Source organism: Brachionichthys hirsutus, chromosome 3 (assembly GCF_040956055.1).
Source record: "Brachionichthys hirsutus isolate HB-005 chromosome 3, CSIRO-AGI_Bhir_v1, whole genome shotgun sequence".
Taxonomy (NCBI): domain Eukaryota; kingdom Metazoa; phylum Chordata; class Actinopteri; order Lophiiformes; family Brachionichthyidae; genus Brachionichthys; species Brachionichthys hirsutus.
Window position 1 is genome coordinate 14065306 of NC_090899.1, and position 17259 is coordinate 14082564.

General features: G+C 50.4%; 1 protein-coding gene across 1 annotated transcript; it reads right to left on the reverse strand.

Moving 5' to 3' along the window:
- Nucleotides 1-1283: 1283 nt before the first annotated feature.
- Nucleotides 1284-15296, reverse strand: mms22l (MMS22-like, DNA repair protein). The gene is made up of 25 exons (XM_068760302.1): nt 15124-15296; nt 14826-14951; nt 13617-13669; nt 12572-12659; nt 12296-12473; nt 12073-12166; nt 11673-11803; nt 11160-11273; nt 10894-11070; nt 10476-10544; nt 10268-10387; nt 9268-9503; nt 7356-7572; nt 6989-7278; nt 4814-4992; nt 4561-4711; nt 3907-4025; nt 3679-3821; nt 3385-3541; nt 3157-3302; nt 2873-3084; nt 2611-2777; nt 2414-2510; nt 2135-2302; nt 1284-1359 (listed from the first exon to the last, which is right to left on the reverse strand). Exons 1-25 carry the CDS (start codon nt 15294-15296, stop codon nt 1284-1286), a joined length of 3681 nt encoding a protein of 1226 aa, XP_068616403.1.
- Between the last annotated feature and the right edge of the window lie 1963 nt (nt 15297-17259).

Consider the following 17259-nt stretch of genomic DNA (forward strand, 5'->3'; position numbering starts at 1 on the left):
ATCATAAAAACTAAGACTTACTTTTGACCAAATGAGAGAAAATGTGATCCCTGCACTTTCATCTTGTCTGTCCATAAACATGTCCGAGGGCAAGTTCACACAATAAATGAGACAGAAACAGCCACCAGGGTGAATGTATCTCATCAGGCCTGCGACCAGCCATGAAGGGAAGAGGATTCTTAGACTCTTTCAAAGCGACCCTGTCGCCACTCAGAAATGGAAAGTGACGCAGCAGAAAGCCGCACGGATAAAAAGCTGTTTGCAGTTTGATGAGGCTGGAAAATAACTGGCAATGACAGAAAACGGGACTCTGGAGATTGTGGGAGACTTTATGCGATTAGGCGCAAACTAAAGCCGCATTGAAAGCGACTGCTGCGACTTTGGAACAAACAGTACTCTCTTTTCCTGCTCCTGAACTCTTCTGGCTCGCCCACGACCGCCGTCAAATCTGTAATTCGGAGTGCCAGCCCAACAGAGACGGATCCTGCACCTGATGATGTGAGCACAAGCAGCTTCCCTCCTGTACAATCAAGTCGGGTATCACCATATCACATATTTTAATTTATTAAAAGAATCAGACAAACACAAAATGCACTTCCTTCCATCCAGCCTGTGACATCACTGTAGACAGGTTATAACTCAACATATTGCACTACCGTAAACACGCTGATGCTACATGGATGTGGAAGAGTCACAGAGCTGAAGTAGATCAGGGCTGCACAATACTGTGAAAAAAAAAAACATTCCTGCAAAATATCCTACAAAAAATCAGGACATTTCAGATTTCACACAAACGCAATGTTATTCATGTTGTCACCGTTTTCATCAGAGCATAAAAAACATGAATCCACAGGAGATGTAGAAACGTGATCAACATACCGGTCAGACAAACCAATATATCGTGGATTAGTGATGGAACAGGAACAGTAATGTTGACGTCTGGGAAGTACACGGAATATCCTGCAGTGATTATACATGAAGAGGCGGAGCTACAGATGCTGACGCGACAGCTTACAGGATCCAGCTGCCCGGGATTTAAACACAGCGCAAAGTGAACCGCACAAGCCTCAGCACATAAATGATTCATTACAAATCAATAGTGTTGGTGAGAATCAACACTATTATAAACAGAGATCAATAATTCATTTACAGCCCAATAATAATAATATATCAATAATTCATTTACAGCCCGAGTACGAGGAGACGCTTTTACACATTTACGTCTCATCCGTTGCTTCAACGAACGAATGCTTCCTGGAATGTCTTTTTCTTTTCTTTTTTATTCAGTCTTCTTCCAAACTGGATATTTCCGCCTCCCCGCTCTCCCCAAGGAGGCGCAGCAGCTTCCTGTACGTGTTCCTGTTACACAGAGACATGTAGCGGTGAGTGGACGTCTTCATACGGCATATTCTCATCGTCTAGTTCAGGGGTCCCCAACCAGCGGGCCGCGGCCCGGTACCGGTCCGTGAGGCATTTGTTACCGGGCCGCAAAGAAAGAACAACTAATGTATACGATTTCCGTTGTATCGATTATTAGCGTCTAAAAGGTGTTTTATTTTGAAAAATGACTGGATTTTCTCCAACGTAACAATCGCGTCTTGATACGTTGCTAAAAAAAAACCAGCCGTGAACTCGTGAAAATTAATAAAAAGAAACAAAAGTCTTTGGAAAGCTTCTTTGCTAAGGAAAACAGTCCAATTGAGGAGGAAGAAGAGGAGGTGATGACCTCCAAGAAGAGAAACCAGGACTAAGACTTAAAACACGGTTTATCAACAGCTGATTCGCTCCGTTAACGAGCAATGGAGGATTCAAACCTGCTTCGGCACATTGAGACCAGAACCCGGATTAAAAAACGAGAACCTGGATTAAAAAACAAGAAAGTGGAATTTATGAAACAAAAAACCATGAAGGACAGAAGTAATTATTGGGACCACAATTTATGGTGAGTCGATATTGTGTAACTATTAATTATTTATTTAATAGTTATTGCAGGTGCATAATATAAAGTTCGTTGGTAAGATTATATTCCTCTTTTTAAATTGAATTACCGGTATACCCAGTAATTCCGTAATACAGGAAAAAGGTTGGGGACCGCTGGTCTAGGCGACGTTTTGGACGCGGTCGAGTGCTTCACCTCAGGGCGATGTTCTTGCCCAGCCCTCTCTTGCGCTCAGTGTGTCTCAGGCTCAGAGACAGTTGGGGAATGAGAGCCCGAACCACGGGGGGGTCCAACACGGCCACCGTCTCCAGGACGCCGTATACCTGCCTGTCGTAGACTCCTGCGCTCTCCTCCACCAGCGACCTAGGAGCATTGGAGACGCCAATAAACCAGCTCTAACGTGAGACCTGGACTTTTACTACGCATCGAAACACGGCTGTAGTACAGGCGTGTACAATTACTGATGGTAGTTACTGTAAGACAGAGATCACGTGGTCGCATGGCCCCTCTGTCGACGCCGCCGCACATCGCTCAACCACGAGCTGCAAGGCATCCGCACTCGTCTTCCTCACTGGAAAGGAATAAACGATAAAGCCCGTCAGAACCTTCCAGAGCTCATGAGCCGAGCCAAAAACGATGCTCCCGATACGTGGAGGATCGCGTTCTCCTACCCTGAGGCTCGTTGACCAGCATCAGGCAGCGCAGCAGGGGGGGGAGGGGCAGAGTGAGCAGGGCGGGCTCCGTGTCGCCGCTTCTTCTCAGAAGCTCCAGGAGGAACATCAGCAGTGACGCTAGGCGAGGAGGAGGGGCGTGACCTTTGAACTGCAGGAAGCTCTCGCTGTCAGACAGGAAAGGTACGTTTAAACAAGGTATCCTAAAGAACAATCCCACATCCAGGGGGGGGGCCCCGACTGACAAACAATGTCCACCTACCAGAGCACCTCTAGGACGGTCCTCCTCAGCGCTGCGCCCCGGCTGGTCGGGTGCGCCTCACAGGCGCTCAGGAGCACCGGGTGGTTGGCGATGACGCCCAACGAAGGCGAGGCAGGAAGGAAATGCTCCAAATATCTGCGGGTAACAGAGCGGAGCTGCTGCCTCAGGTAGCCGCCCTGAGACTGGGAGGCGCCGGAAGCTACCGACAGACCCTACATGAAAGGAAACGTGCTTTTAACTCGCGGCGTGAGAGATGAAAGCGCTGCCCACACGTTAGCCGCTACCTGCAGATACAGAGGCAGGCTGTCCCTCAGCGCCCCGTCCTGCTGTGTGACGCTGTGGGGGAGCAGCAGCACGTCCACAATGCGAAGCAGCAGCTGCTGCGCCTTGGAAGTGGCCAGCAGGGGGCTCCAGTGCTTCACTATGCAGCCTGAATCAGAAAGGAAAAGCTCAACAGAGTCACCCGCTATGATTGACAGCTCGCCACAGGCTTCGCCGGACGTGCAACGCACCGACGGCCCAGTAGGCGCGCTGCAGCCCATCCTGGTTCTTAGTGAGCAGGGCGGGTTTAACGTGCTTCATGATGTCACCGACGTAGTCCAGGGCTCTGGTCACCATCGCTACGCGCTCGGCCGGAACCTGCAGCCCGGAGTACACGCTGCCGACAGCCTGAAATACAGGCCGCTAACCGTTAGCGATACGCTCGGCAGACTGGATCAAAGGGAGGCGCTAACGTCAGACAATCCACACGCAGCTACACGCTAATAGAGGCTGCAGAGCACTCTGCCCAGGGAACAACGCGCTACCTTAACGAACAGCTCCAGGAATGAAGTTGGCTCGAGCCTGGAGGCGGTTGCCTGGAGACCGGCTCTCTGCAAAAGGCCGTCCACCTCAGGGAGCCTGGCCACGAGCCGGGTCAGTTCACACAGCTGCTCCTCGAAGGCCCGGCCTGGGAACAAGGCGTGTCCTCGGACCTTTATCGAGTGGCCCTGGTGAACCTAAAACTAAAGCGTGGAAGGTCCCGCCGGCATTACCCGTCCTGCTGCGCGATCCGTCCGGGTCGTTGTGGAGGTGTTGCTGCAGAACGCAGCGGAACCAGGCTCTCACCGAGCAGCTTTGTGAAGAACCCGACCTTAGCGAGGACACCAGCTCACTGGGGAAGACAAAGCTAGCGTGAACATCTATTGCACTGAAGGAATATCAGCCGATCAATACGTGAGAGGAGAGTTTGTAAAATGGGAAAGTTCAGAAACAAGTTTATTTTTTTGGGGTTTTCTGACAGGAGAATGTTTCCAAGACATCGATGTTGAATAAAAACCGTCTCGTCTCTGAAACACACAAACCCCCCCCGCCCCTCCCCTCCCCCGCATCCGATCGCTTCAGAGCTTTTTGATGAGTCTGCATGACTCTTTGATCAGTCACATCGTTTAACAACCTTCAGATGCACATTTTAAATTCTGTTTCGCGGCATCAACGTCTTTCATAAAGCTTATTTTGATAATACCGAGGACGCTCGCTGTCTAATGGGATGTAATAAGCAGACCTGCAGGGTTTGCTGAAAACAGTGTCGTCTGAGGTCGTCTACCATCATGGAGCCTGGCAGGCGACAGGTCACCCCCCCCCCCCCACCCCAATAAAACTGCTTTGTGCTTGAGGCATGAAGGAGAGCTCTCAAAGGCTAACCTCACCTGCTTTGGAGAAGATGAGGAAGGTAGCGAGTCACCAGAAGGGGGTGAACCATGTCATCCCACCCGAAACACTGCATGATGGACGGCGCCGGGCTGGGCTGCAGGTCCTGGGGGGCGGAGCCCGGCAGGTCCAAGGCCAACAGGGTGAAGCCTGAGGAGGAAACGGTTTCAGCGCAGCGTGATCGGTACACGCTTTATTCCCATGTTCTAACCCCCCCCCCCCCCCATCCATCTCTCGCTGGGCATTACAGACCTGCAGCAGCATCTGCAAGCTGTATCGGGGGGGTCTGAGAGAGGCGTAGGCTGCGCAGGAAGGGGAAGAAGTGAGCCCAGAGTGCTGTTGCCACCGCTAGGTGGCGCTCTTTCACCACGCTGGTGTTGGGAGTCCGTCCCAAAGGGGCCGCTGACTGGACGCTGTGCTGACGGACCCGCCTGTCAGGACACAGACACACGCGCGCGCACACACACACACACAGGCAGCAGGTAAACAAATCTATCTGACGTGGAATCCAAACTCAACACTCCTCCCTCGTGCCCAACGGCCACGCCCCCCAACCCGGCGCTCCCCTCTCCCAAATCCGCGCATCCCCATTTCTCCTCTTCTCTCCGGGGGGATTACCGGGTGCAGCGGCGTGCTGCAGAGCAGGCTGGAGGAGGAGGAGGATAGAGCGAAGACTAACGCTGATCCGCCGTACACAGACTACACTCCGGCTCCGGCCGCGGCCCCCGCCGCTAAAGCAGCCCCACAGTGGTTAGCATTAGCGCAGATAAGCAGCTGAAGGAGCTGTAATCTCATTTAGACTGGAGATGATCCTCCTGCACCCCCCCTCTTTGGCCCAGACGGGGGGTGGGGGGGTGGAGGTGTTCAAAACCGAGTCTGGTGCAATGGCAGACACACACACACACACACACACACACACACACACACACCTTCCTCCCTCCTAGCAAGGTTGCATCTAATCCAGAGAGAGCTGAGACAATCGATTAGAGTCTGAATCCATTAGCCTCGTTAGCGCTGCCGAACGGGCCTTTCACAGCCATCAACCCTCATTGTACAAGACGTCGTCAGAGACGCCACTTAATCCTCCTCATTTTACAACGCGCACACACACACACACACACACGCACGCACGCACGCACACACACACACACACACACACACACACACACACGGACCTGATTTAACCCTTCCCTCCGCTGCACCCCGACCAGACAACATGAAATAAGATCAAACGCTCGCCAGACACGGCGAGTCCGGCGTCCGTCTCACGTTTAATAATGTCCACATGCCGCCGTCGAACACTTTATGTCTTTGGGGATTCAAACTTAATAACCCAAAAGTAGTCGTCCCTGACTTGAACGAGAAACGCTCGATATGTGGACGACGACAAACGGAAGGGCAGAGGGAGGGTTGTGTTTTTGGGGATTCATTGTCGGCACCGAAAGCGGATCCAAGCGGATCCGAGGCCGGCTCAACCCGCCCAGCCCGCATCACGGAGTCATGGGACGGAATCAACGTGAGGAATCATGCCCGGGACCGGGTCTCGCCTCAGAATGGTTATCAAGACCGAATGTTCGGACGCAACGCCTCCGTCATTGACAAAATAATTCCCTTAATGCGTCCACATGACGAGCCAGTCTACATTATTACCCATTCATTGTGTCAGATACCACGAATTATGCTAACTTGTGAGGAGAGACTTGTGTTTTTGTGTTTTTGTTGTAATTCAGTAACGTAACGGTAACATGTACGTACTCTAGCGTCGCAGCTCACTGACTGACCTTTCGTACGTCGGAGTATTGTTTCCAATGCTTAGCGGCCGGGCTAAGGTATATTTGTACAGGCTAATGAAATTGCAATAACATGGAGAACTGCAGCAAATGAACCAAAACCCGCTCAGATCTTTACTCTTCTTTGAACCGCCATGTTTTTAAATCAAGCGTAATTTCTGCTTTGCCAGCGCTGGAGAAAAGGAACCCAAACTGGATCGTCCAGTCGGCGCTGAGGAACAGAAGCTAGCTTTCATTTGTGGAACCCGCCGCACGCTAGCAGCTAGCTTGCGTACACCGCCTAGCGTGACATTTATCTCCTCCGTCTTGTGCCTAAAGCGTTGGCAGGTTCCACAGCTCGCCACGACACGACCTTTGGCTGCACCTGTTCCAGTGACCCGACTCGGGGCGACCTCGGGGCCCCCCGGGTCGACAGACCGAGAGTGGCCTGAACACAACACAAGGATTTCAGAGGCACTCATTCCACCTATTGACAGTTTAGAGGTCAGCGGACTCTCAGAAGTGCATAAGAGACATCAGATCTAACAAACCTCAACTGGCCCGAGGTCGAAATCATTTGTCTGAATGTAGCCGCCCGTCAGCGAAACAAACGAACGAGGGGAAGCTGAAGGCGAGCATTTAACGGCAGCAGTCTCACCTGAGCTGCTCCAGGACGGTCTGCAAGAAGCCCAAAGCCGAATTGAGCTCTGACAGACGGCACGCAGGCAGCAACCAACCGAAGCCTTCGTTGAGCAGCTTCTCCTCAGAGAGGCTGAGGCTGGAACTCGTTTCGAACACCTCTGCCACGCCCTCCAGGTACGAGCTCAGGGGCCCCCAGAGGGCAAGTTTGCGAGACACTTCTGTGGTCTTGTCGTAGAACTCTTTGGCCGTCTCATTAAAGGAGGCGGCCAACCAGCCCGCCTGCGCACCGACATCCAGACCTCTCTCCTGGAAACACATCATCTAATCCTGTTTATTTATTCATGCGTAGCGTGCGACAACGCCGTCCCAGAGGACATTCCTACCCGGATCAACATCAGCAGGGCGAGCTGTCCTCTCCAGACCAGAGTGCGGTGCCCTGTGGGACAGCTGGAGGGAAGGAAGCCCAGCAGCTCACAGGCTCTGCTAGCAACGTCCTCCAGCTCCACCTGCCTCGCCACCACCAGAAACAGCAGCAGGAAGTTCATGAGGCCTGCCTCCGACAGCTCCTGCATCTTCTTAGCGGAGAACCTCGAATAGATCCTGGAAAACAAAAGGTTTTTAAAATGATTGCAGAGTTTATCCCTCGACCGGAGTCTCACTAACAAACTATTTAAAATCTCATCTACTATCCTCTTCTGAAACCCTCGGCTTGAAATGCTGATTAGCCAAACGACCGCACCCACCTGCCTCCATCACGCTCTCAGCTCCACCGGAGAGGCCCGGCCCGTGTGCGCGTGTGTGTGTGTGTGTGTGTGTGAGTGTGTGAGTGACAGAGAGAAAGGGAGTAAAGCAGGACGTAACGGCGTGCTGGGTGGCTCTCTCACCCAGCACGCCGTTACGTCCTGCAGGCACTGTGGAGAAACGCCTTTAAAGATCATGTTAAATGTCAGAGACACTCAGACACACAGCAGGGGGCGCTCAGTCGCTCTGTCTACAGCCAAAGCAATTTACTGCAACAGCAGCGAGAGATCAATACAACCACACGCACACACGCACACACACACACACACGCACACACACACACGCACACACACACACGCACACACGCACACGCACACACGCACACACGCACACACACACACCCTCCCCCTTCACAGCACAGCCTCAGAACAAACAGGTGAGTAGAAGTACGACCGATGCAGCGGAGTCGAGAGAGGAACTGTGCAAGTCCAGGTTAATGCTGAAATCAGGTTGGTCACGCCCACAGAGGACGTTCAATGGGGAAGGAGGTGAAGCACGCAGCCAGGGTGTGGGGGGGGGGGCAGGGCGGGGGGGGATTTAAACAGGTGAGTGAGTAATACGTAACGGGGATACACGCAGCGCTGGGGCTCGTCTGCGTTCTCCCAACCTGCAGATGCTCCCGACTCTCGGCGATGGAGATCAACATGCTCGTCGCGGGCGTCCCACGGAGCCCGGCCAGGAGGGGGCGGGGGGGTCTGGACTCAGCCCAACCCATCCTCGCCGCTGCCAGACTGCCTACCACCCAAGCGCCCCTCTCTCAATCCGTGTTGGAAACCAACACGGCTTCGTTAAGGCGAATTAACCGCCACGCTCATTAGCTAATTAGCCCCCCATGTCTGCGGCGCTAGCGAGCACGTTCTAGACAGAGGGAAGTCATTAGGCAGATTTATCCACGGCTGTCTCTCTCTGGCGCCCAGCCGGCCTGGGATTGGTCCGTCGCTAGCTTCACATGGCCTGCTTTAGCTTGTGATCTTTTCCTCTCGCCCGTCTTACGGTCTTTCGCAGAAACACACTCTCACTCCGTCCAATGGCCTCAGAGTCCAGGTTCACGTCGCTGCTCAAGGGAGCAGGTGCTGTGTGTGTGTGTGTGTGTGTGTGTGGGGGGGGGGGGGGGGGGGGTCAGCCTTTCTGGCGCTGGGCTGGGCTGAAGAGCAGGTGGTTGACTCCTGAGACACCTGCTTCACTGGGGGGGGGCTGAGTAAATATCAAAGACACACTGGGAGGCTGCACTGCACCTGGCACCAACACAAACAGGAGTGAAATGCATGCTAGTGCGCAAACACACACGTTGTTTGTGTTTATTCAAGCATTCACACACACACAGATCTAAATGGTGCGGTAAACACATCACTAATTGGTCGATTGAGAGGAAGCTAAATCCTGTAGGATACTTCTGATCAGAAATTATTTCCCATAACTTGGGTTACTTTAGAAATCTTAACAGTCCAGTACGCGGAATCAGCTGCCTGGCAGTGAGCCCCCATCCACGCTTACCTTCCTTTGATCTGTCTCTGGGGGGCTCCCCCAGCCCTGTCCTGGGCGAGGCACAGCGCCAGCACCCGGAGGAAGATGTGGAAGGAGTTGGCTGAGCGGTAGAGCTGGGTGTGTCCCGGACTCTGTAGGTGGGAGGGGGCGCAGCAGCTGCGTGCCTGATCCAACAGAGCCAGGGGAGTCTTGTACAAAGTGCCCAAGCCAGAGATCCCCAGCCAGGGTACGGTGAATGAAGCATTCTGGGGGGGGGGGGGGGGCACAACAACATTAGGCTGTACCGCACGCACACCCATTTACAGACATTCTAAATTGGGTTTACAGGCTAAATATTCCATTCATCAGCTTGTTATTAGCAAACCACACAAGAGCTCGTCCCGCCGCTGCTGCTCGGCACTGCTGTGATTTGATTTCTCCTTGTTTTAAGATATTTACCCTCGACGAAGGGGAGGCGAGGGTATTGCAATTGGGTGCGTTTGTTTGTTTGTCTGTCTGTCTGTCCGAGTGCATAACTCAAAAACTAGTAACCCAGTCGACTTGAAATTTTTACAAAAGCAAGGTTCTGTCCGTGGCTCGGTCCTCCCCGAGAATGGCGTTTATCCGGATCTGGATCCAGATTCTAGAATTATTTTTACATCTGGAATTGTGCCTGTGCTGTAAACTGTCACTTTAAGAGGGAGGGACACGAATGGCATGATGGGAAAAAGAGTCCAGAAGGAGTCTTGTAGTACGTTCCGGAGCGGCAAGCTAGAGCAGGTTTGGCCCCTCTGATCCGGAAGCCCTGTTTACTGTCTCACAAGATCCAATAGTCTATTGGAGGCGAGGGTCTGCAATCTCTGATTGTCGTTTTCTAGTTAGTATTTTGTTTGATGTTCTTTTACGTGCCGTCACAGAATTCCGTTAAGTTCGCAGAATGACGATAAAGAATCTTGAATCTCGAGTGCCACCATCGGTCCGCGCAGCATTCCGTTTCCTCTCTCTCTTTCCTCGGAGGGTCTGTCCTCACCAGGTTCCTGCTGTAGTAGTCCCACAGGGTGGAGACTGCGCTGGTGCTCGGGTCCCACAGCAGACAGAGACTGAGACAGCAGTGGACATGCATCCGGACCTGCTCCTCCGCCAGCCCCCCCTGTCAATAAGCACAGGTTAATTTACTAGTGAAGGTATGGGATCCACAGTGTGCCGTACTTGTGTAAGCAGGAACTGGGAATGCTGACCTTGGGGTTACAGGTGAAGCCGAGCAGCTCTTCCACAAAAGTCCAGTTCTCACCCAGATGTTTCTGCGCCTGGAAATACAGGATGTAAATAAGAGGAACACCGGAGAAACGTCAGGCTGATAGATGCAGCTTGGTCTACTCAATACAGAGGCTCTGTCATCAGTCTAAGTCTCAGCTTTCTGTAGTCTGCCCCTTTATTTGCACCACTTCCATTAAAGTGTCAGGACAACTTCATTTTCAAGACTCAAATTAGACCTTAAAAAGGCCTCTTGGAAGACAGGTGAAATATCTTTAAATCCAGTGTTAAGAATGTTTTCTGGATGGATCAGATGTGCTTAGGACGGATTTTAGCACCATAAAAGAGCACACTTGTTTTCCAGTCTCGACTCGTAAGGCGTCAATAGCATGAGGCTCTTACCTCCCAGCCCGGTGTGCCGTTAGGACAGTACTGGCCTAGCATGGCTAAATGCGTGACCAGCCACCAAGTGAATCCGAGCGGGTCCATGCAGTGTGTGGGCAGGCCGGCGAACTGCTCCGCCGCTGGCTTCCTCAAAACCAGAGGCCTCAACAATGAATTCATGTAGCTCCAGAAAGACTAGCGAGAAACACACATTTGTTAGTTTGTCACAGAAGGGGTGGGATGAACCTGTACGGCTGTGAACGTTATGCATGTGCGTGTATTACCTGTGTGTGCAACACTTTCTTCCTGTGTTCCAGGAGGTGCATGAGCAGAACCCACAGCTCTTTGGTGCAGGAGCAATGATAATGATGGCTGTTCAATGCCTCTGTAGGCCTCACCTAAACATCAACAGGGTCTCTTTAACGCAGAATCCTTCCAGCTGCAGTTCGACACCATAATTCATCAACGGCATAAGAAATGCTACAATTACTGTGCGCACATTCTTTTTTTTTTAACCCACATAGACAGCTTCAGTATCAGATGATTACGTCATCGCATATTCTGCGTGCAGACTGAGAAGCCTTTTCCGCGATAAAATTGATAACATTCTGGGGAAACCACGTTTGGCCACGTCACAAGGACAACTTATTATGATCATCTGCACTCTGCAGCTTCAACCAATGAAATGCTGCCGTGAACATATCAAACACCCGAACGGCAGGTCTGAGTTGGGAAAGCTTGAAGCACCACAGCACATTTCAACTGCAAGATATAATGAGCCGCGGCCAGACGCCCACCTTGCCGTGTTTGCCAATGGCCAGAGCAGTTAGGTCACACAGCAGACTGCACAGGTGCTCCTCAAACAGACTGGCATCCGTCAGGTTCTCTCCCGTCAGGTTCACAAACTGGTGGGCGTACACCACCTGGCCTGGAGAGACCAACAGGTAAAATGACAGACGGCCTGTTTCCACGATTAGAACGCTGTACGAGCTGGAGCTCAGACTGCTGCTAACGGCGCTGCTCCTTAAAAGTCACATTTCCCGGTGCAAACCTTAAACTTTCTGAGGTTATTGACCTCAGATTGACTTCCCGAGTCCTGCGATGTGACGATTGTGTAGATGCACATTACAGTGTTGCTTAAATTACATCTACATATATTATCGTGCAGCCATTCTGCTGAAAGAGTTGGACGAGGACCTTGCATCTTAAGACCAAGCAGGTGAAGGATCTCCAAGACTGACCAGTGGATGTCAAGATGAAGGTGCAGCAGATGCCACGAGGGAGGGAACATCTGCAGGAGAAACAGAACCAGCTCAAAGTCAAATGAAGATTGTTCATTATAACAAGATGTGAGGAGATAGAAACACCTCAGGGACTCACGAGTCACGCCACACAACGGCTTGAATTCACACACACACACCTTTCCCTGGTTGGAGATTGTGAAGGAACTCTGAACGTTGGCAGGCAGGTCTTTGAGTCGACCTATGAGGAGAGTGATGCCAAACAGCTCCTGCAGAAGGGCAGAGGGGAGCTGATCTTCCAGCTCCTCATAGGGGTGTGAATGATCCGAATCCACGGAGCTGGAAGGTTCCAGGTACCTGAACATGAAAGAACGGAGAAGCAAGCGACAAACAAAATCAGCAAAAGGAGACAATCGCAAGAACAAAATGCAAAGACGATGACATTTATAGTTTACCTGTGCAAGAACACTTTGACGTACTGGAGAAACAAAACGCACTGATGTCTCAGGTCCTCCGCTTCACAGTGCAGGCTGCCAGCTTGACCTGCAGCAGGGACACGAGGCGCATTCTCGCCTTCATGAACCTGAAGTCATTTGTCCATATAGCAATAATCGAGCTAATTAATGTACATGTAAACAAACCTTACTTGGAGTAAGATTACAACCAAACGTGTCTGTTTATTATTTGATGCTGATCTTATGGAAATTTGCACTCAATGCAGAAAGTAAATTCAAGTCCAGTCGTCCCTCGCTCACCGGCTTCACTGCGTCGCCGATGTTCCGCTATACGGCGGGATTCTGCGGCACGCATAAATTGTCATTCCCACGACTGTATTTTCATTATTTAATTGACAAAAAAGCCTTTTCTAGCCTAAGAAAAATTTAATTGTAAAAACATTTACAAAAAATTAAACACATATACAGCATTGCAACATATAAAAAGCAGCACCGGCGGCGGCGGCGTCAGACGAGCTGCTAAGCTCTCATCGGCTGTGCGGTAAAAGTCAGAATCACCTTCATCGTCACCGTTACCGCTCAGCAAATTCATCATCATCATCATCATTCAGCTTTCATTGCAGTATCTCTAATGGTGAGTAAGTAATTATCATTATCGTACAGAGAGAGAGCTAATGTATAGAATTACTGTTCAGTACAACTCATTTAGGTTTAAGAATACAAGTAGTATTGACAGTATTTAAGAGCATAAGAAATATACAGTCCTGTTAGTGTATTAGTGGGAAAGGGTAACACAGTCGAGGGTGGGTTGATAACATCAAGGTAAAAATACACGGAATAGAAATACGCTGCCACTACTTTATGGATTTTCACCTATCGCGGGGCCCTGGAACGTAACACCCGCGATAAACGAGGGACGACTGCATTACTACGTTCAGGAGCAACAGCATTCTATAGTTTTCAAAATATTCCACCTTATTTAGAACGTGTAAGAATATGTTTGGAATGCTCGCTGTACTGTTAACGACATGCTGCAAAACATTACCAAAGTCAGGTGAGCTGGTCTGGGCCAGGGTCTCCAGCCTGTAGACCTTTTGTCTGAAACAGAGACAGATCAGTGGAATTTATCCGACTGATGGTGGAAAGTGTGTCAAAGCAAATCAGTTACAAAGTAAAAGGGCTTTATTTCACAAAGATTCAATTTATAGACTTTTCCTGCCTTGGAAAAGGACGTGAATATGATGATGATAAATATATTTATTAGATAGAATGTTAGAGTACAAGTACAGTCACACAGTAGCATGTATTACAGTACAAATAAAGTCAAGCATCCTGTCTAAGAGGAGCATTTCAAAAAAGCCCTTGCGGTCTTGTTTCCGTTGAAAGTCCTTCGTACATAAATCATCCACAATCAACAATACAAATTTAACAATACAAATAAAAAATAAAAAAACAATATTCGATAACTCAATTGATGCAACGTAATATTAGAAAGACAAAAATAAAATGATTTTACGCCGCCAATGCAAACTAACAATTAATCTAAAATAAATTACACCACTGATGCAAGGTTGAACATGGCTCCAGCAACATAACTTAATATTTAAACTGTGTATGTACCGGTGTGTGTCGGTCCTCAGTCATCCAGGTCATGCTAAATCACAATGAGTCAACCGGAGTCCCTCTGGGGGACCGGTAGGACCGGAGTCCCTCCGAGGGACCGGTAGGACCGGAGTCCCTCCGAGGGATCGGTAGGACCGGAGTCCCTCCGAGGGATCGGTAGGACCGGAGTCCCTCCGAGGGATCGGTAGGACCAAAGTCCCTCTGGGGGACTGGTAGGACCGGAGTCGCTCTCGGGGACTGGTAGGACCGAAGTCCCTCTCGGGGACTGGTAGGACCGGAGTCCCTCTGGGGGACCGGTAGGACCGGAGCCCCTCTGGGGGACTGGTAGGACCGGAGTCCCTCTCGGGGACTAGTAGGACCGGAGTCCCTCTCGGGGACTGGTAGGACCGGAGTCCCTCTCGGGGACTGGTAGGACCGGAGTCCCTCTGGGGGACCGGTAGGACCGGAGCCCCTCTGGGGGACTGGTAGGACCGGAGTCCCTCCGAACTGAAGAAGCCTCTTGGACGAGAGGTGAAACGTCTTCCATCTAACTTGAACAAGTCCAGTTGACTCTTCTTTTTGGCTCTTCGTGGTTTGACTTTGTATCATTTAAAAGTCAATCTAACCGAGCCTGTCCCTCATCCTGGCTTACCTGAATAGGCCGAACAGTAACTGAGTGGATTCCACCAAGGCGGTCTCTTTGACCCAGGCGAAGCCGAAGATCTCCACCGTGTCCGCGTCGTACCCTGCAGGAGCCGGGTCAAGACGCAACAGCAGCCTGCGTGCAGAACGCTGCTGAAGTTAGGCAAGACGTTCATGTTGTTTTGCAACTAAGCTAGCAAAGCTCGGGCTACATCTACTGCCAACACTTCTCACTGGTGCATCATTTCTAGGGCAGACGTAGAGTGAGAACGCCGATGTAAACGATGGCGAGGAAACAGTGACGGTACCGTTTCAGGGAGCCTCTGGCGGCGTATCCCTCAGCAGACAGGACTCCAGTCGGGTCCTCTTTTGTTTCCGAGCAGCAGAAGCGTGGCGGCCGGGCTGCGATCAGCTCACACAAAGCGTCCGATGCAAAGGGAGAAACCGGCGGGGTGAGGGATTGGCTGAAATCATCCGCCATGGTGCAGGCCAGTGCCACCTTAGACAGCAAGAACAGGACACAAAACACAACTACAGATATCTTTGCGTCACATCACGTGCCCTGATGCATTGCTGTAGAATAAAAACAAATACCGCAAGCTGCCATTTTCCAGATCCCGAATATAAAAGCAGGGACCCCACGTTCTGCTGGTTAACCTTTAAAATCTGGTAGCATATGCTGCTCTAGCTAAAGTAGAATATGCTGCTCTAGCTAAAGTAGCATATGCTGCTCCAGCTAAAGTAGCATATGGGGGACTAGTAGAACCGGAGTCCCGGTTCTATCCTAAAGTAGCATATGGGGGACTGATAGAACCGGAGTCCCGGTTCTATGCTAAAGTAGCATATGTTGCTTTAGCTAAAGTAGCATATGGGGGACTAGTAGAACCGGAGTCCCGGCTCTATGCTAAAGTAGCAAACTACTGAAGCACGCAGTTCCCACAGCCCCTTTAGTTGGTTAATTTCTCCAATATGTGCATATTTGTCGGAAAATAAAGCAACACCACTGCCAACGCTATGTTGTGTAGCTATTAGCTCGTACTGTGTGCAGCCTGCTGTATCGGCAGGTAAAGTTAGAAACGTTCAGATGAAATAGCAGGAGTTCTACCAGAGAAGCGAAACACAGCAGCGCCTCCAGAAACAATGTCTGAATAATAAACCAGAGAACGAACCTTTTCTTTAAGGCTTATAAATATCACACTGCCGTCATTCCGTTGTTTGGCTTTTCGGTAGCTCCCGCGCGAACAGAGCGCATGCGCACAATCACCGAGCAAAACGATTGGTCAAAAGTTTCTTAGTGGGCGTGGTCACATACCTTCGTTCGACAGACAACAAGATAAGTCGCTGCAACGTGCTTCCTTGATCGTATCATTTCACCATTTATTTCCAATGTCGGCTGTTGTTTCTTTAAAATCATAAATTAAATGTCGTGAACGGAACACCGAGTCACCGACAGCCTTGGGCTCCGTCTTAATCAGACACGAGGGTAATGTTCACGTTATTAAACGTTAAAGGTTAAAATACGACAAACATGGAGGAAACATACATATTCTGAGAAAATGTCCTTAAATGATCCTGAAATAATCTCTTTGCATACGTTTTTTGCCATTAAAATGACGTTAGTTAGCCGCTTGTAGGGTTCTACCAAACCCTCTTCCGGTTCTTGTTCTCCGTAGTGGGTGCGTATTCAATGAGGAGAATGTGGGTTAAGATTAAGACATTTATATAATTAACAGATCAGTACAATTAGTTCGGATATCAGCGCTGAGGTTCGATCCTGTTTCGTGTGTCTGTCTCAGGTCCGAACAAAGGGCCGCCCTCTGCGTCCGCGTCTTTCAATGTCCATGAGTCCGTCCTCCTCAAGGTGGGGGTCCCGCCCCAGCCAATCTAAGCCCATGTCTATCTGTGTTGTGTGACGTCACTGCTGTGATGCGTTCAATTGAAATCAGTCATTACAATAACAAACTAAATGTAGTGCGTTCCTAGTGGTGTCGGCATGTAATTACGTTGTGGAGTCCCATCTAATATGGAAATTCCCTACACCGCTGCATACCTGTTAGTGGCTTTCTGCAGGGGTTCTGCCCAAATGAATTCAAAATAACACAGCCGGTTAATTAAGTCGAATTCTATCCACGCAAAGCCTAATTTCCATGTGCAGATCTGTCTCTCTGATGCTTTCTCACATCTAAACGAAATCCGCTGCACGCCGTGGATCATGTATTCTCGATTTGTCGACTTTCACAGTTTATTTATTTCTTTTTCTTTTTTTTCTGCACGTCTGACGTGTTAAGTAAGGACATGCATGATAGATGCCGCGTTTTGCATGCTTTGCTTTGCACGTTTTGATACCTGGAGTCAGTGGAGACAATAATAATGGACGCTGTCTTGATCCGCTCTGCTTTCAACAGGCGGTGGTCCGTCCGTGTGGAGGCTCTGTCGCCTGGATG